General features: G+C 41.6%; 1 protein-coding gene across 5 annotated transcripts in view; it reads right to left on the bottom strand.

Moving 5' to 3' along the window:
- The window catches only part of LOC309552113 (cationic amino acid transporter 2-like), a 251,702-nt gene that overhangs the window by 196,690 nt on the left and 34,794 nt on the right, over positions 1 to 20,218 (bottom strand). For all 5 annotated transcript variants that reach the window (XM_082252917.1, XM_082252913.1, XM_082252914.1 and 2 more), the window contains 7 exons: positions 15,695 to 15,850; positions 12,891 to 13,056; positions 11,227 to 11,363; positions 10,660 to 10,882; positions 9,040 to 9,176; positions 7,454 to 7,556; positions 5,674 to 5,810 (listed from right to left, as the gene is read on the bottom strand). In XM_082252917.1, the coding sequence (XP_082109043.1) occupies positions 5,674 to 5,810; positions 7,454 to 7,556; positions 9,040 to 9,176; positions 10,660 to 10,882; positions 11,227 to 11,363; positions 12,891 to 13,056; positions 15,695 to 15,850 (1,059 nt within the window). The remainder of the gene's footprint in view (positions 1 to 5,673; positions 5,811 to 7,453; positions 7,557 to 9,039; positions 9,177 to 10,659; positions 10,883 to 11,226; positions 11,364 to 12,890; positions 13,057 to 15,694; positions 15,851 to 20,218) is intronic.

Here is a 20,218-nt window from a genome sequence, read left to right as displayed (position 1 = left end):
TTGTCTGCAGACTTACCTTTTCTATGTAGTGCAAGGGCCTGCCTGATTGCATACAAATTGAAAGTGTTTAGGTTTGACCTCATATTATATGGTTTTGGTAAGTCTGCAGACAAAAGTCTTCAGATAATCTGCACGTGTGTACGGGGCATAAGGGAATAGTAGTGGACATTGTCACCAAAGGGAGAATCTTTGGGATCCTTATTCAACTACTGACCAAACACTTATTCACATTGTATTTGTAGATAAATACAGGGACAAAGACACATGCAGGTAAAGAGAAGAATTTGCGATTTCATGGTCAAATAAGCAGTAAGCCGTAACTCCCAGAAGGCCCTTGTGCAGCTGCATTGTCTGTGAAAATGGTATGTACAACCCAAAAAAGACATAAGAAGACAGATGGAAAAGGCATAAATATTATATATTAACTAGCCAATGTGTGCTCATTCCTTATAGAGGTCATCTGAATGATGCATGGTGACATAATCCAATAGAAATCATGGGTGCTGTTAAGCTGTCAAGCTGTTACGGGTTGTTGCTTTCTCAGCATTCTTGTTGCTGCTTGTGATGTTTATGGAGTAAACCTGAATGTAGGCTAAACCAGATTTCAACTGCTGGAGATATTACAACATTTCTGACTGGTCTGTTGCTTGCTATGCCAATGTAAGAGGAGAGTGAGGAATAGTTCCAAACCCCAGGATAGCACAAATTATGCACAAAAAAAATAAGTGGAACATTTTTACATACTGTATCTTAAATATATCCAAATCCAATTATGCTTTAAAAAGTTATTTTTTTACAACTGTGTCAAATTCCAGAAACTTTGACACAACAGGAAATAATGCATACATGATTTGAATCTCCACTGATTCCCTGTTGCCCCCATTTGACTTAAGTCGATAAATCTTCTAAGCCAGGTTCCAAATTATTGGTGGGACAGTGACTGCATCCTATTAGATTCTCGTATTAGATATTTATGCAGTCACTATTAAGGTATTAAAGCTTTTTTTTTTTTTTTGGCTATACTTCTATAAATCACAGAAGTGCAATTCTTTCTGCACTCTGTGACCCGTTTTCAGTAGACAGTGGGCTAAAATCGTCTGTCATCACTGAGCTAGTCCAGCTCTGAAAAGATCCCCACCATATGGTCAGGAACCACTCAGCAGCCTGGACTGGCACTTGTCTCAAGGCCCATACACACGTAGCGATTGTCGGCCGTAAATATTCGGCCACCGTCCGATCGGCTGATTGTCGGCTTGTTAGTATGATGCTTCCGACAACCGACTGTGACTTTTCGGCCGAACAGAATCTGATGTGCATGCTTAAAATTTTTTGTTGGCCAACACCAGAACGGCCGATTTGTTCCTCAGTCAGTACAGAATTCGGCCAACAAACAGCAGATGAGCAAGACTGGGCATGCTCAGAGAAGAAAAAACACACGGAAAGTTAACCATCACATGACATCACTTCTGCAGTCGGTTGTTGTTGGCCGACAAAATTCGTGTGCAGTCTTTGGCACTTTTCAACCTACACGACAGCACCGGACAAAAGACGGCCGATCGTTCTGCCGACAATCGGTGCATGTGTACGGGCCTTCAGTCTCTCAGCGATCCACCAAGAGCCTGAGCTAGCCCCTCCCACATCTTCACAGCCCAGCGTTCCAGTAAGACCTGGAGGAGCAGAGCAGAGAGTCAGTGACTATCAGTCCAAGTGATGTCCTGGTGGCCTCGTCCCCTTATGATGTCACCGACCAGGGCATGTCTGGGTCGATTATGTCACAAGGGGGTGGGGCTACCTGCCCCATAGTTTATTTAGTGGTGGGAAACAGCTTCTTGTGCAGACCTTTTTGTTGGGGTCAGTGGTGGTCATTGTGTTTGAGGATGGATCTACACACAAATTTTTTATTAAATCAAAGGACTTGTCTGTCTTTTGATTGATTTTTTTGGAGAATGAGTAGGGGAACTATGCACCCCATACTCACAGAGGGGGGAGGTGGGATTTGGGTCCCCCTTGTTAAAAGGGGCTTCAAGATTCTGATAAGTCCCTGCCAGCAGACCCCCACAACCACCGGCCAAGATTGTGGGGAAGAGCCCCCCCCTGCCCCAAAGCACACCCCCCCCCCCATGATGTGGCCTGGTATGGTTCAGTAGAGGGAAGGTGCTCACTCATACTCCTCTTTCCTGACCTACCGTGCTGCATGCTCGGATAGGGGTCTGGCATGGATTTTTGGGGGGGATCCCCACGCCATTTTCTACCGTGATTTTTTAATGCCAGCAATTCTTTTCTTTTTCAGCTGTCAGCGGAACCACACTGACAGGTGATGACCCATTTGCTGTTAATGAACGGACTGGCACCGCGTCCTTATCAACCATGACATTTACTGGTTGTTAAGGACACCGGCGGCCACCCGCTCCTTAACATCCAGTTAAAATCATGCACATTCCCTAAATACTGCATGTCCGGGCCACTACTTAATTACCGCATGCATTTAATTATTTATTTGAATGCCTTTAATTATTTATTTTCATCTATGAATTTAGTTTAACGTCTGTTGTTGCGGTATTTACCAATCGTTAACGTTTTGCCGTAAGTATCAGGATCACATGCGTTGTTTAGCCAAAATTGTTTAGCCAAAATGTGTCTGGACAATTAAAAACAGCATGACAGATGCTTTCGTGCATGGAGCAGGGAGGTTAGGATATGTTGGGTGAACAAGAAACATGAACATGGAGGAATAAACACTTGTAGTTTTTCCTATGCTTGGGAAACTTACAGGGCGTAATAATAATTTTATAATCCATGTCTATTCACAGCACAGCTCTGCAAGTTTTCTCGTTCCTCTGCCTATGTGGAGGGGGGAGGGGGGTGCCTTTCCTCCAATCAGCTGTCACAGAGTGTATGCCCAGACTCCCCTCCCACTGCTAAAACAGGAAGAAAAATGTCTAACACGATGTGCACTTTCTTAAGAAAAATGAAAGCTGAAGACAGCAGATACACATGTAAAACGTATGTAGGGAGATTTGTCTCATCTCTGTGTATCATTTGAGGCTGTTCACCTCAGGGGGTATATGTGAGGGTTTACATCCACTTTAAGTTTTCACCATATAAAGCTGCTAACTTAGCTAAGAAGTAAGTATGCACATGAGATAGAGCTGCACGATTCTGGCCAAAATGAGAATCACGATTTTTTAGCTTGGAATAAAGATCACGATTCTCTCACGATTCTCTGTGTAACAAAAAAAAAATTGGGATAACTTTACTGTTACGTTTTTTTTTTATTCATTAAAGTCTATTAATTGCGTTTGAAAGACTGCTGCACAAATACAGTGTGACATAAAATATTACAACAATCGCCCTTTTTATTCTGTAGGGTCTCTGCTAAAAAAAATATATAAAATGTTTGGGGGTTCTAAGTACTTTTCTAGCAAAAAAAACAGATTTTAACTTGCAAGCAACAAGTGTCAGAAAAAGGTCCAGTCTTTAAGAGGTTAAACTTCTTTCTCCCTGGCAGAGGGAAGGAAAAGATACAATGTAATCATTTTTGTTTATAGTTACTGGGAGACTTTGCTGATAGGCATTTGCTGGAGACTTTTTTTTTTTTTTTCCACAGCTGTTCTCTCTGCTATGCAGCTATGCAAAGAATCAAGCATATTTCAGGGTTAGATTGTCAGGGGGGGTGAATCGAGATCGTGATTTTCATACGATTAATCGTGCAGCTCTAACATGAGATTAGATAAAGTAATGTAACTGTTGACTAATCACAATAAGATGTGTTTATGATACATTGTTGCTGATTTATAAGAAATTATTGTTGTAAAGCAATTGCAGCCATGTGTTTGCAGCAGGACTTGTTATGTGCCCTAAAGTGGGGTACACACTATAATGGCACTTTTCCACTGCAAGTACCGGCTAGTACCGGCTCGGCTCTACTCGGCCCTGCTTGGCCCGGTTTGCTTTTCCACTGTGGTACCGCGTGGTATAGTGTCGGAACGGTTCGGTACGGTACGGTATAGGTTTGCTTTTCCACTAAAGTAGTACTAAAGTTAAGTGGGTGGGATAACAACGGGGTGGGTGTGATTCTCTGACCAATCAGTGGCTAGTAGTGACTGCATGCAAAGGATTGTAGGATATGGTACCAGTTTGGTACCTGTTGGAACCACAATCGAGTAGGTACTGTTTTTTCAGAGCCGTACCGTACCGTTCGGTTCCATGCAGTGGAAAAGCAAACCTATACCGTACCGTACCGAACCGTCCCGACCCTATACCATGCGGTACCGCAGTGGAAAAGCACAAAAGCGTGCCGAGCCGGTACGGTTCTATGCAGTGGAAAAGCGCCATAAGAAACTTGGGGGAATGATTGTCAGATTTTCCTCGTAGTTTCACAGCAAATTAGAACCGATGAAAGAATTTTCGTACAAAAATTCTCGTACGACAAAGGCTTTGTTTATTGTTTCTGATCATGCGCAGTCTTTCTTTTCTGATTTTTCTTGTACAAAAAAACATACGAAAACATTACACATGAAACTAAAATCGTTTGTTTTTTCCCGTACAAGAAAAATTTTGGAGTTTGTCCCTTCGAGAATTTTCGGACAAAAATTCTGAATCATCTGTAGAAAGTTCTATACGAAAATCGTACGAAAATTCTTTAGACGACAATGTTCGCCCGATTTTCTTATACTGTGTACAAGCCTTAAGGATTTAGATTAATCTTTTTATGAAGTACAGGTGTATGTGATCTGGTAGTAATAAAAGAATACTTCCACCCTACAATTCTTCCTCTACGATTAAAGCGAAACCCCACTTTTGTTGAGAACAAAACCTTCCCCTCTGGGTGATCTATGTACATTGCAGGGATTTTAGCAGACTTTGTTGCAGATTCCTACCTTTTGTTATTCTGAAAAAAGAGCTGTTTATTGGTCCATGTGCAGCGTGAATCTGTATGGGAGTGGTTTTATAATTAACAATCAGCTGCTGCACCTGCAGGGCTCTAATGAGGCAAGCTGCAGGGTCTGCATCCCTTTAGACGTGATTTCCTTTTGAGCATATCTCATTAAACATTACATTTTCATTGCAGGGGATGTTCAAAATCTGATTTGTATCTTAGTGCAGGCTTCTGGAGAAATCAGTAAGCCAAACACAAAAGCAGGAAATGACATATTTGGGGGGCATTCTGTACACATTCTGTGTACAGAACACCTCCAGGTAGCCATATTGCATTGCACTTTGCAGAAAATGACAGCGCTACAAGGAGGGTCATTTTTAATAACATTCAATTACATTATGACTTGTGTTGCAATTGTATACACTATATAATTTTTTATTATTTGCTAATTTTTTCCCCCCCACAAAAGTGGAGTTACCCTTTAAGCTTAACAGAGTGAAATGCATTAGCATTCAGAGAAGCAGATGGGACAGCCTGTGTACTGGGAACTACTAATTAATCTTCCTTCATCAGGATTTTATGTTGGAAAGCTGCTTCTTTTTCATTGTTGCAAGGTTATCACTGATGTACTGTAAGTATACTACCCAAGAGAGTAAATTTAAATAAGTTCAAAAATCTTCTGCAAAAAAACAGGAAATAAAGCAAGTGCTTTTCTGTTTTTATAGTATACAGGATATGGCCAACCCTAGCTAAGACAATGAAGTCTTAATGATTGAAGAGTAAATTTTATTTACCTATTGCCATTACACTCCGTGATACCAGTGTCGAGGAGCGAGCTGAACCAATAACTGATGGCCTTGGATCTGTGATATTATCATGGCACTCTATACTTCCATTAGTTGCTTGTGTAGTTTCTGTCTGTATCTGGTACCTAGCAGAAACACAAATCACACTTGTCATACAGCAGTAAAATTATACAGCAGTAAAAAAGGACATCATGGTTATGAAGGGTATAGGCTAACCTCCAGGGCAAATATTAAAGTGTATATAAACCCTAACAATCAGCTTCTTTTACTTACTCCATTTTGCTCTGTTAAATATGCCATTGTGTTTGTAGTATCTGTTTAAGAAGTGCAAAAAGACACCTGTTAATCATGTCTGCAATTCAAAGCTGTCCTGTTTCCAGTTCTTTCTCAAGTAGTCCACCCAATTCTTATTATGGGCTACAGAATAATTAGTTCCTATGTAATAAAGGTAAGAAGAGTGGGAGTGGTTCAGTAGTTTAGCAAAAGAAAACTGGGCAGGGTTGGTACCATTTTTTTCTGATTTTAGTGCAGAAAAAACCCATGTGTTGTCCTTCCACAACAGGAAATTAGAAGCCAAGTAATTTATAGTAGGTTCTACCTCCCAATACCACTCCGCATACACACATTAGTCATTGAATGTGGGGCAGACTGTTGCACATTTCGCTAATATGCTGACAAATACAGTAGATGGCCTTGTCACTTTTTTATTCCTCACACAATTAAAATTCTATTGCTGCCAGAATGGCCTACAAAGTGTAAAAGGATATACATGCCTAGAATAGGCTTCCAAAATTACTATAACCTTAATTTTTCAAGGACACTATTTACGTTTCCTACTGTAGAACTGCCCCCTTGAGGGTGGCTGGATTTCTCACCTTTCAGGTCCCCCTGGGTTCCGGTAGCAACTGCATGCAAAATCTTAACACTTTATTTTTCTAGCTCAGTTAATGAACAGTCTAGGGGTTGTTGTTTTAACTGTTTTATTTTATGTGGGGATAGGAGAAGGGATGAGTGGGATACTGCAAACTTGAACTATTCACAATGCTGAGGACTTCTATCTGAGAATGCGGCAGGGCCGCAGCTTCATCTTGCCATTAGATGAATCTTAGGTAATGTTCTTAAGCACTTATCTTCAGGGTACTTGCCTAGCACCTGCCTTACTATCCACCAGCTGACACCCGTCCTCTGACTACTCTACTCCAGAGTGGCCCCCTTCCTGGTCAGGCCCTTAGACACGATCCCCTGTACTCACGATACTGCTTTCAAGGTTCTCCAGTATCTCATCTCTTCCTAGTCAGCTCTTCTGGACCTGGGTTCAGCTCCTCACTTCTGGCTCAACAGGCTGGCTGCCTGTGACCATACACCAACCGCTGAAGAAGAGGCAGCTGCCACCCTCCTTCTGGGACTCTGCTCACCAGCCAAAGACCCCGAGCACATGTGCCCCTGGCTTTTATACTACACCCCACAATGAACCGAGACAACCAGTCTGTGCCAATCACTGGGGCTGTATCAAAGACTGTGTACCCATTGGCCAGGTTTCCTCCACTATCCAATGTGCCTCCCCATTGGACCAGTAGGGACACTCCCCCAGACCACATGAATCACACACTGAGCACATTGAGCAGACCTAACTCACCGATCCTGCTCCCTCTCTAGCACCTACCTAGGAGCGTGCTACACTACCCTTCTCAACCACATAATTATATTTACTACTAAACTACGCATACGCTACATGCAACTACAAAATCATTATTAAAACACAGATTACCTCAGCAGAATGACACATGAAGACACCAGCGTGTAGGCCAAAAGAGTCCCTATTGACATCATATCCACCAAGGCCTTCAGGTCAAACAGGAAAGCCATGAGAGCTGTCGACCAAAAACATTATTAAAAAGGTCATCAGGCTACTAAAAGCTAATACATAGTAGGGATCGACCAATATTGTTTTTTCAGGGCACCCTTCGGGTGGATAGCCATTATTAGGTGCCGATATTCTGCACAATTAAAGTTTTTATTTTTATACTGTCCTTTTAGAAAAAAAAATTGTTATTACTTTTATTGCCGTTACAAGGAATGTAAACATCCAGTATTCGGTAGTGACAGGTACTCTTTATGGAGGGATCTGGGGTCTAAAAAGCCCCAAACCCCTCCTCTGCACTTAAAAGCATTCAAAAGCCAAGCTTGGCTGTTTTGAATGCTGTCATTGTTTTTAAAATCTTGCGCCTTTAAGGCTCCAGTACCCAAAAGTGATGTCTTAAAATCGCTTCTGAGTTTTTACATCGGAGACACGATCAAAGCAGAATCCAGCATTGTTCAGGTCTTCGGCCAGCGGGCGGACATGCCGGCTGGTTGCTTGGGTCTCCCGTGGGATGGGAGACCCAGGCGAGCCGTGGAAGGTGGCGGAAGGGGGGGGGCATCCCCTCCCGCTTCTTGTAATGACAATCGAGCAGCTGCTCAGCCACATCTGTTGTCATCACAAGAAAACAGAACGTTGGCTCTAAACAACGGTACCGGGGTGATGCCTCTAGCTGCAGGCATAACTCCGATACAACCACTTGAAGCAATATCGGTCATATCGGCAAGTTTGTGGCGGATACCGACATCCCAGGGAATATTGGCCCCCGATAATCGGCCCCACTGATAATCGGTCGATCCCTAATATATAGGCATACCTCCCAATGCGTATAGCTATACTTTGCTCTTTGGTTATTGTGACAACATTACTCCTTCCCCCCCATAGTATAATTAGAAAATATAAAACTTCGGTATATTAGAGATTGAAAATGAAGGGTATGATAAATATTTTTATAGTTAAACTACATCCATACGCACAATCAGCTTTAAGTACGGTAAGTTTAATGCAAGAAATGCCATACTTTCACATCCCTACCCAAGTGCCCAATGAGCTAACATAATATGGAAATTTGAATGTTGCTGATGAAATTGAGCTTAATTTACCACCTGCAATTTTCCAAGCCTCCCCTTTGGTTCTCTAATGGGATGTGTAGCCTCAATAACAACTACAGAGGCTTTGGAGGTGGAATGGTATGGGACCAAGCTCCTACAGGAAAAGTTAAAAATTGCATATAGATTTGACTTCCCATGTCTGATTATTGTGTACTGATTATTTTGCATGGCGCTTACACTGAAGGCAATCTCTGCTTGTTTTTTGTTTTTCTCATACTATCAAGGATTGCCCAGATTTGAACAAGTTGTCTTTAAAGTAACCTGTAAGGAGCTATACAAGATGATCCTCCCCAAAGCCCAACTTTCTGAAATTCAAAGCACAAGCCTGCCTCTTGTTTCATAGGTGTCATTGTTTAGTTCTATCCACCTGCTTCAAGCATTTACCAGCTACTACTCCTGAAGCCATGGTGGCCACTACTGGACTCTGCCGACTGCTGAGACGTGACAGTGGCTGAAAGAGCAAACCATCTCTGGCCATTGCAAGAAGAATCCGGGGCATGGGGAACATAGATCCCAAGAGACTGTAAAACAAAATAGCCCATCAGAGCAAGATGTTAAGTGAGACAAAGAATCCCAAATGATCTCATAGGCATATACACAGTGCTTGAGTATTTTTTTTACAACAAAAGCAATTTCTTTAGATTCTTACATTGTCATGGTGGTAAACTTACAGGGTATAGGGAGTCTAAGCTGTAGCCCCTAAAAGCAACAGTGGCCTGCACATAATATTCAGCCTCTGCAAAGTCGATCAGGCAAGGCACATTTTTGTTGATCATTTCTATTTGATCGAGCAATTATCTCTGTGCTTATCAGAAAATCAATCACAATACAACCTCATTGAACAGCTTGGTTTAATTTTAGGACTTATAGATTGCAAGTTCAATAATGTTTTTCAGTTTGACGGACAGTACTTAACAATACCATGTGTATTGCTTTGTTTGATATTTTAATCGCTGATGGATCAATTCATATTCAACTCCTCAATAAATCCCAGGAAGTCTGAATAATTCCTATTTCCATAAGGCCACGTGTGCCCCAACCCCAAACATGCTCTCCACTATGACCCGTTCTCAGTATCCTAGGTGGAGGCTTGCAGAAGCTGGGGCCTATGAGGCTCCCATGTCCAGTCCTCTTATCTGGTAATAATATTTTCATGCAAATTGGGTGTTTTAGCACATTTGTATAGGGGTATCCATGCAGTCTCTTTGACAGGAAAGTATTTATATTTTTAAATAAATAATAAATATATATAATTGTGAAATTTCTGGATTGTTGCGGTGCATTTATTTCCTGTCCTGATTACCCAACTTTGGGACCTGTTTTTATATACTGATTAAATAATGCATTTTTTTCTTCCAGATTCCATAATGGGATGAAAGATAGGCGCACAATAGCAATTTGCGCCTAAAGTGTTTCTAAATCCAAGAACAAAAATGTAGTATATTGCAGCTTACCAGTCCTTAAATGTGATGAATGCATTCTTTTTTTTATTAGGCTTAGTACATTTTCTGCAAATACAAAAAAGCTCTGTTGATCCTGACAGAGATCCAGTATCCTCTTAACTTTTTGTGCACTGAACTGAAACCTCAAACTGAATTATCAGCTTTCCAAGCATTCCTCTGGTAAATATCTTCTGTGAACTACAAATCAACTTGCCATAAGTAATCGAGATGAGGGGAGGTAGAGGTATTTGTAGCCTAGGGTAACAATGTTTCTCCTCCATAGATGCAGTGCAGTGAATGAGCATTGTTACGCCAGGGCAGGAAGTGTGTTACTGGCAGGATCGCCAGGTAAAAATAAAGAAAAGATACAAAATACAAAAACAAATGAAACCAATACAAATAAAGACTGTTAAGCTGCAATATACAGTGCATCCAGAAAGTATTCACAGTGTTTCCCTTTTTCCACATTTGTTTGGTTACAGCCTTATTCAAAAAATGGATTAAATTCATTATTTTCCTTAAAATTCTACAAACAATACCCCATAATGATTGAACATTTTACCTTGTGGTCAAAGCACAGAGAGATCCTGCAGCAACAACATATTTTGCCACACTCCACCCAACATATTCAAAAGCAGCTGGCAATGGACTCTGGGAATCCAGGAGGTAATAGGGCATCATAAGTGTAAGAGATGCAGAGACCCCGAAATATGCCAGAAAACAAATGGACAGCGACACCACAATTCCCAAAGGTATTGCTTTCTGAGGGTTCTTCACCTCCTCTCCTGAAAGAAAGTTTGGACACATCTGAAGCATTTTTTCATATTTTTGAGATAGACACAAGAAAAAGGTCAGTTTAATAAAGTTTAAACTTGTTTTTGCTAATATTTTTAAGTTTGTTAGTACATTAGCTATCATTGTGCACTCTTGCCAATCACTGTCTGCAGCATAATGGTAATGAGATTATCAAGGAGGTGATCAACTGGTTATAAAGGCAAACATTTTTTTTTCCTCAAACATGCATTTTTGCCACCCTCCAAACCTCACGTCTACATGAAGCCTTAAATATTATATGGAAAATATAGGACACCTTGTTATGATTGGCTGTTGGTGATGTTCTGATCCATACCTGTGGTGGCAATGCAGTCAAATCCAACAAAGGCATAAAAGCAGGTTGCAGCCCCTGCCACAGTTCCACTAAAGCCAAATGGCATGAATCCACCGACTCCAAAGATACCGGTTATATTACCACCTGCAGAATGGTTACTGTTGGTATAATGGTTAAAATGTATTTTTTCAATCAAAAAGTATACTATTATTTACAAAAGAGAAGTCTGTTTTCAATTGATACACATGCAGAACACCAAGCTTAAAGAAATATCTAATATACATTAGCCAGCACATAAAGAATACAATTCATAAACATCGGCTAAAAAGAACATGGCAGCATAAAATATAAAGGGGAACTCCCAATGCAACAGACCTCACTTTTCTGAAAGAATTTTGCATTTCACCGCAGCATCACAATGAGGTTCATCCCTGTTATACAGAAATAGGGCCAACTACTGTAAAGCACCCACAGTGCACACTAGCACATTATGCCTTTACTTTTGCAGGTCAGAAAAAAAGTGACGCTTTACATCCCTGTTTAACCCAAATATAGCAGAATATAGACAGAAGTATGTTCCCACCCTTTGGTGGAGGTGTGAGGGGAGTATACATGGATAAGTGCTTGTTCAGTGTAATAATCACTCAATGAAGTGCAAATTTTTTCAAAATTGCCAAATTTCAAATTTGCAGTTTGTGAGCAGTTTTGGGGTCACAATGATAGGGCTGAAAAAAAAACCCATGTCCAAGCCAAGCTGTTTAGGAAATGTGGCAGCTAGAATGGTTGGGACAAACCAGCTAGCTCATCGTCACAATTTGGAAAAACGTGGCCGTGCGGGCTCCACCCACCCAACCATGTCATTTATTCACATAGTTCTGTGAATGTGTAAAACTATAAGTACCAATATCCTTTGCGGCTGTCTGTCTGTGTCCAGTGGCACACAGAGCGTAGTTCGGCCCCACTCCCCGCTCTCTAATCACTGGCTGTGATTGACAGTCTCTCTGTGCAATGAGGAGGGAGGGAGGCACTGTTCTCATGCACATCTCTGGATTGAGGTAGGGCTCAGGTAGATATTTAGGGAGCAGCCACATGCAGAAGGTTTTTTACCTTAATGCTTTATAATGCATTAGGGTAAAAAACCTTATACCTTTAGAACCACTTTAATTAAAACATATTTTTTATTAATTTTTGCATTCTTTTTAGGTGTGTCTGTGTGTGTTTTATGTAGTTTTGTTGCAATCGTTGCAAATTCATTTAAAATGTACAGAGGCGGGCAATCAGAGAGCTCTTCAAGATCTGATCATCTAATTCTGAGCTCAAGCACCATAGCACTATACATGATATTCTTGGAAATCATTCAACACCTGCCCTGATACTTTCCATGGTGATTGGATTAGGGTGACTGAGTGATCTGTATGCCTATAGAGTGTATTTTTGACACTCATCGGAACCAAAGAAGTGACTTGGAAGAGCAGTAAAATGTCTTCAACAATACAGAAAATGTCCAGCTGAATGTGACAATATACTGCTAGCTAGACATACACCCCATTGTGAGTATCTTCTTCCTGCTCCCATCTGGGCTTTTTAAGACACAATTCTCACTTTGTCTGATAGGATGAGCAATAAATATAAAGAACAAAACATTTACAAACTTGTAATAGTAGATATACAATTTCCAGGCATACCTCAAGCGATTGATCGCATCATCAAGCTCGTCCTGTGTGATCTCCCAGTTTCTCAGGTCACCCTTAACACACCCGCTGATGATAACAAACACCAACACCATTATGTTGATGGCTGTAAAGATTTTGTTCACTGTGGTTGACTCTTTCACACCAAAGGAAAGAAGACCTGGAATGGGAAAGAACTACTGTCTACGTGTATGAGTTGCAAAAAGGCATGTATTACATAGGTTCATTATACTGTTATTGCCATCAAGGGAACTTAGTTTACCCTGAATCTATTTGCTTTTTAAAGCATCAATCCACCTAAAAGCTAAATTTAGATATACACTACATAACTAAAAGTATTGGGACACCTGCCTTTACACGCACATGAACTTTAATGGCATCTCAGTCTTTGTTCATTGGGTTCAATATTGAGTTGGCCCACCCTTTTCAGCTATAACAGCTTCAACTCTTCTGGGAAAGGTGTCCACAAGGTTTAGTAGTGCGTCTATGGCAATATTTGACCATTCTTCCAGAAGCACATTTGTGAGGCTAGGCACTAATTTTGGAGAGAAGGCCTGGCTCGCAGTCTCCGCTCTAATCCATCCATCTATCAGGTTAGGGTCAGGACTCTGTGGAAGCCAGTCAAGTTCCTCCACCCCAAACTCACTCATCTTTGTCTTTATGGACATTGCTTTGTGCACTGGTGTGCAGTCATGTTGGAACAGGAAGGGGCCATCCCCAAACTGTTCCCACAAAGTTGGGAGCATGAAATTGTCCAAAATGTCTTGGTATGCTGACACCTTAAGAGTTCCCTTCACTGGAAATAAGGGTCCAAGCCCAACCCCTGAAAAACAACCTCACACCATAATCCCCCCTCCATCAAATGATTTGGGCCAGTGCACAAAGCAAGGTCCATAAAGACATGGATGCGGGGTTTGGGGTGGAGGAACCTGACGGTGACAAGCCTGCACAAAGTCCTAACCTCAACCCGGTAGAACACCTTAGGTATAAATTGGAGTGGGGACTGCGAGCCAGGGCTTCTCTCCAAAATCAGTGCCTGACCTCACAAATGCGCTTCTGGAAGAATGGTCAAACATTCATGCATTCAAGGACAGCCTTCCCACAAGAGTTGAAGCTGTTATAGCTGCAAAGGATGGGCCAACTCAATATTGAACCTTACGAACTAATGCCATTAAAGTTAATGTGCGTGTAAAGGCAGGAGTCCCAATACTTTTGGTAATATAGTGTAGGTGGTGCCTGGTGACTGAGTCAGCCTCTGGGTTCCTATAGGTGTGCAATACTCCTACAGGAAGATCTCCACCAACATAATTCCTGATTTTGTTCAACTGAGTGTTTTGGGTGTTCCCCCCACCTTTCTGTATTCCTGTTGTATTTTTCATAATATAAATGAAATTAAGAAACTTGCAAGGACAATGGGAGCCCCTTATAATAGGTAGATTAGCTATGCAGTCCCTGGAACTTAAGCACAGGTATCCCCATAATAGAGTCCTGGTGAGATACAGGGAGATAATGGGCACAGCAGGTTTACAGACCTAGGAACTCAAATATTCAATATCTCAATAACAGAGTTCCAGAAAGATCTATTTTTTTTTGGTTTAAAATATAACTAAAGGGAAAATGTTTTCTATAGTTTAGGATAGAGTGGAGAAGGATTAGAACACCTGGCAGTTTTTATTGTTGTCTGTTCCCCATTAAGGAGATTCACCCTCTCTATTTGTCCTGTGACCTTTATCATTGTTCCCAGAAAAGTAATAGAGGGAAAATCTTCCAATGGGGACACTAGGTCTGGTGACCTGGGGATCCCCAAGGAATTCCCTTAATTTGCAGGAATTTCCCTCACTACCTATTTGGCTATGGGACAGGAAGTGAAGGGAAATCTCCCCAATGCGACACAGATGGGGTCATAACCCTCCCTTATTATAAAATGAAAAAAGGTGTAGCCTACAGTTCTACTTCAAGGGATAGAGGGAAAGTGTTAAAATAGAACATTTACATACAGTTTAACTATCGAATAAAAACATAAACTTTGGGTAGACTAGACCTTTAAGCCCTTCTTGGCACAGGGTCATTAAAGCTGGATTCTTAGACCAAAATTTTGCAGCGTCAGTATGGATTGGTTCATTTTCACAAAAACCCTTAATTTGCCAACCCTAAATACTTTTTTAATTGCATATAAGAATTTATTTTGGTACATTGGTTTAATCAATTACCTGCTTCCAATTTATAATCCGATTTATGAAAAAAATTTGAAAAATGCATATTTTGGTTATTTTACAGTAGTACAGGTAGTTTTAAATGTATTTTCCTTTTTGCATAATGTAACATTTTGTAAAGCTGTCCATACATACAGTAACTAGATATATAGAAATTTGGCCAGTCCTGCAAGGACCAAATATCCAAAGGGTGTCTACGACCTCTGTATGAATTCCTCCCATATCGTTCTTTCTGTTCAGCTAAAGCTGCATAGTGACACCTTCAGACAAGAGGAGTTAATTTGCAAACACATTTACACTGATCAGCATAATTGGCACATGAATCTGTCGCAATAGTGGCTTTAATGTTGGTCACATGATCAGGAACTATGTTGATTGGTTCCCAATAATTTGTCTGAAAGTTCTAGCTGTCAGTGACAGCACAGCCACAAAACTTAAAATGCACACATTTGCAATGTAAATAATGTTCCCTTAGCATAAGCATTTGTGCTTGAAAATGTTAATGTGCATATTGCAGGCCCTAGGGGTTAATCCACTGCAGTAAGGTTATTTACAGATAATAACAGTAGACATATATAGAAATACCTGCAAGAAGGAGTATGAGACACACCGCAAATATATCAGGGTATTCAGCCAGCCCTGGCAGGTCCATGGGCATTATTCTCCTGAAAAAATTTCCAATTGCCTTTCCAACCATCTCATCAAATGTGGCACTCCATGCTCGAGCAACACTAGAAGTGCCTGTTGTAAACAAAACAATTAGAGGACAGGTTTATTTTTAATGACACTTCCACCCGAGTTCTGATGACATGTAATGACACAGAAAAAAATCTCCACCTCTCCAGTGATGCCATATATTAGGCTCCTCTTCTTATCATATTGCAATGTAGTAGTCTTCACCCCTAAAGGGATGATTTAATGGGTTTCAGACATCATGTAATGGGAAATCCAGTTCTGCCGACAACTGTCTAATAGGGAATTTCCCTTTGATTTGGGGGCTCTCCTATTTCCTTTTAGTTGTACCTACAGGACAGGCAGTGAAAAAACAGATCTTAACCATTCTATACTCTATCCAAGACATAAAAACACACACAGCAGAGGGTGCCATCTAAGTGCAGCATTAAAATATTTATTGTATGTATGTCAAGCCTTGAGGCTTGACAAAGAAGCAGGAATGCCTTGAAACGTGTAGCCATGCCCCCCTGGATGCCTTCTGACATCATTAATTGGGTTCCTCTGGAGTCTCCTTCTGACCAGCAAGTGGTCCGATCTTCCAATGCCCACCCGGCCAGCGGCAGTGCTGCACAATCCTTGGACTGGATGCTTCTGCTACAGGGTTACCTGGATGACCTGTTTTTATGCTCTACAGCCTTCACAAAGATACTTAATGTTAATTGCCAATTTGTTTATATCATACAATAAATAATTTATTGATGCACTTAGAGGGCACCCTCTAGTGTGTGTGTTTTTAAGTCTTGATTCAGAGATCTCTTCCGTCTCTCTCTGGAGAAGCTGCAGCTAATGAAATTAAGCTTACTGGAGCCAACCCCTGCAATACCTGATAAAGACCGATTTATTAATAGGTGTTTCCACTATTGCAAAACTTGGTGTAAGTTGCCAACATCCCGGTATATATGGAAAGAAGAAATCCTAAAATCCCAACCTCTTAGGGGGATTTCCTTCTTTCCAAGAATGTTTTTTTGGACTCATGGTTATGCATCCCAGTGTTTTTTCTCTGCCATAAGGAGGTTACTGATACACTACTTGCACCACGAAGACATTTCTTTTTATACCTTATCCAAAACTGAAAAAAAAAGGTTTTGCCTTTTACAAAAGCTTTGATCCAACTGCAGATTCCTGGAGCCTCATAGCATTAAATTTATAGTGTAAGATCTGCTAAAGTATAGCTGCATCTGACTGTTAGTCTCACTATATTTGGAGTGAGGTTTGGGTAATGCACCTTCTCTACTGTTCACTGTTCTCTTTGCTGTAGAGAAAAGCTGTACCTGAGAACTTGCAGAGCAAGGACATTCCTGCTCCTGCTGCTTTATTCATTCTATGAATCAGTGCTTTCTTCACTTCTACTGCTGCTTCTTGATTATGCCTTGATCATTATTCCCCCATCAGGGAAGCACCTCTGATATGAGAAATGAAAGACCTGCCTCTACCAAGATGGCTGCCCCACCTGATACAAGGTATGATAAGTCAGTAATGGGGAAAAGATCCGCTGCAGGGAACTGACAGCCTATACTAGTGACTAATCCTTTGTCCTCCTTTGGACACAGATTCCACAGTACATGTCCTCTTGAATAAGTCCAGTGCACTGCTCTAGAATTGTAATTTTAATTCTCACTGGGATACAAAGAGCATGACATTTGTATGTTTTCCCCACAGTCTCAAACTAAAAAAAGAGTTAAAGCGGAGTTCCAGCCATTCACTCACCTGTCCAACGGTCCAGCGATGCGGCCGCCCGAAGCCTCGATCCTCTCCCTCGGTGCCGGCATCACTGCTGTGGGCACCCGGCTGTGACAGTTTGTGGCTTTACAGCCGGGTACCCACTGCGCATGCGCGAGTCGCGCTGCGCATCTTGATTGGCCGGAAATCTTCTGGGACCTCTGACGTGTCCCAGAAGATTGCAGGGAGGGAGGGGGAGAGGAGAACTTCCGTTCAGGGCGCCGCGGCGCTCCGAGCGGAAGTGGGAGCGGGTACCTGTCAAAACTAGGTACCCGCTCCCCCCCCCAAAAAAATGACATGCCAAATGTGGCATGTCAGGGGGTCAGGACTCCCTAAAGCGGAAGTTCCACTTTTGGGTGGAACTCCGCTTTAAATTGGCTTCCACCCAGCAACTGTGTGTTTGTGACTGTGTAAGTGACAACAGAAAATTGCGACCAATACTTACCGTAATTTTCCTTTCCTGGCCAGCCCTCACGTCAGGACACCTGGGTTTGCTCCTCCTGCGAACCCTCAGGACCACCCTTATCCTAGCCCTCCCATTCCATCTTGTTCTATATTTAGCAGTGACAGGCCACCTAGGGAGGGTAGCAAGGCTGTGCTGATGTGAGGACTGGCCAGGAAAGGAAAATTATGTTAAGTATTGGTAACAATTTTCTGTTTTCCTGCCAGCCCCACGTCAGCACACCTAGGATCTAAGTTAGCTATGTAGGGGGGGATAATGCAATAAAAGAAAAATCAGTTTTACTGCTTTATGAATAGACTTTATTTTGTCTGCAAGGGTGCCGTCACTACTGCCGTTCCAAATCTTGTTGTGTTGGTTGACATCACGTCCAAGTTTTAGTGTCTGGCAAAGGTGCCGCAGGCGCTCCAGCTGGCTGTTCTGCATATTTACTCCACCGAGACTTTGGCGAGTGCTGCCCATGAGGTCACCACACCTCTAGTTGAGTGAGCACATAATACCTGTGGAGTAGCTAGGCCCTGTTGCTTGTATGCCAGGTTATTTGTCCTGATAATCCAAGTTGATATGAGTCTTGCCGATGTGGCCTCCCCTCTTTTAGGACCCGCTGGCAGGATAAATAGGCATCCAACTTTCCTATTTGTTGGGTACGGTGTAGGTGTGACTTGAATAAGCTGACCATATCCAGTGGCCTCAGGTCTAGCTCATCTGCCTGTTCTGCGGCTGTGTGAAACTTGGTAGGATTAACTCCCAATTTATGTGGAACTCAGAGACTACCTTGGAAATTAAGGCTGGTGAGGGTGGAAGGATAACCTTGTCTGCCAGAACAATACAAAATAGTTGTCAGCAAGATAGGGCTTCTAACTGATGTGATAGCTGTAAGGAAGGTTATCTTGGATTTCAGAAATACAAAGAGCATGTCTCGGTGGGGAAGAACAGAGGTTGGAGCAGGGCCTTTAGCACTATGCCCAAGTCCCAAGTTGGGAAGAGATTCCTCCTCGGAGGCCGTATTCTCATTGTCACTCTTAGGAATTGTCTTTTTAAAGGCTCTTCTGCCCACTTGTGACCTGTGTATGCCGATAATGCAGACACTTGAACTTTGATCGTGTTGTAGGCCAAGCCCACCTCTAGAGTTGATTGCAAGAAATCTAGCACACCCTTGATCCCTGGAGGGGACGGGGAAAAGCCCCATTATGTAGCAAAGATTACGAATCTCTCTCAAAACTCTTGTATATGTAGTATTTAAAGGTATTCTTATGAGTCTTGCGCTGTCTAGAGAGTTTAAATGTATGTATATATCTCTATAATGCCCCTTATTGCTGCAGACACCGGTTCTGTAGACCATACAGTTTCAGATATAAATAGATGGAGGAGGGGTATTGCGCTTCAGGGGGATGATAATAAATTAGCTAAAAGTACTCTATATCCGGTGATCAATAAATTAATGTATCAATAAATAAAACCTTAAAGTGTGCAGTGTTTCAGTATTTCAATAAAAACCTATTAAATATCTAAAACATGATAATTGTGCATAAACCTAAAAAAATACACATGTGATAAACCATAAATGAAACAATCATCAATATTAGTAATAAATATATTCAAAAAAAGTGCTCTGTGCTCCAAAATATATATAGGTGAGTGATAATCTCTCAGTATCCAGTGCTGTTTTAAGGTGCTAAATTGTCCAAAATAAACTTCATCAAATGAGGTAAAATTCTTCTAAATCCAAGTGTTGGACCTCCACCATCCACCGTGTAAACAAGCAAGGTGATTTTCTGCTCCTAATCACCCCTCTGGGTGTGCTAGCCGCTCACCTTCAATTATATAGTATTGCGCCTTTATTGTTATAATCATTAGATCCTCCTCTCCTTCCATTTCTCTCTATATCCTCTCAAAATGGTACTTGGCCTCAGTCTCTGGATCGGGGTATCCGTCCTCACAACGGGGTCCCAGATATCTCAAAGGAAAGTACTTACATAGTGCAGTATTGCCATAGATTTCAATAATTTATTAGAGTAAATAGACACACTTACAAACAAACGTGGTTTCTCCGCTTTGTATATAATACAGGGAATCGCGGACCTACTTCCGCAAACAAACGTCACTTCCGGCACTGTCCCTACGCGTGTCGTCACGTCCGCCCACGTGACTTCTTCAGGGGAAAAAGGTAGATCCTTATGTTCCTTAGACGAATA

Source organism: Pelophylax lessonae, assembly GCF_965119305.1.
Source record: "Pelophylax lessonae genome assembly, chromosome: 4".
Taxonomy (NCBI): Eukaryota; Metazoa; Chordata; class Amphibia; order Anura; family Ranidae; genus Pelophylax; species Pelophylax lessonae.
The sequence above is the reverse complement of the archived record's forward strand: the minus strand, read 5'-3'. Positions and strand labels throughout refer to the sequence as shown.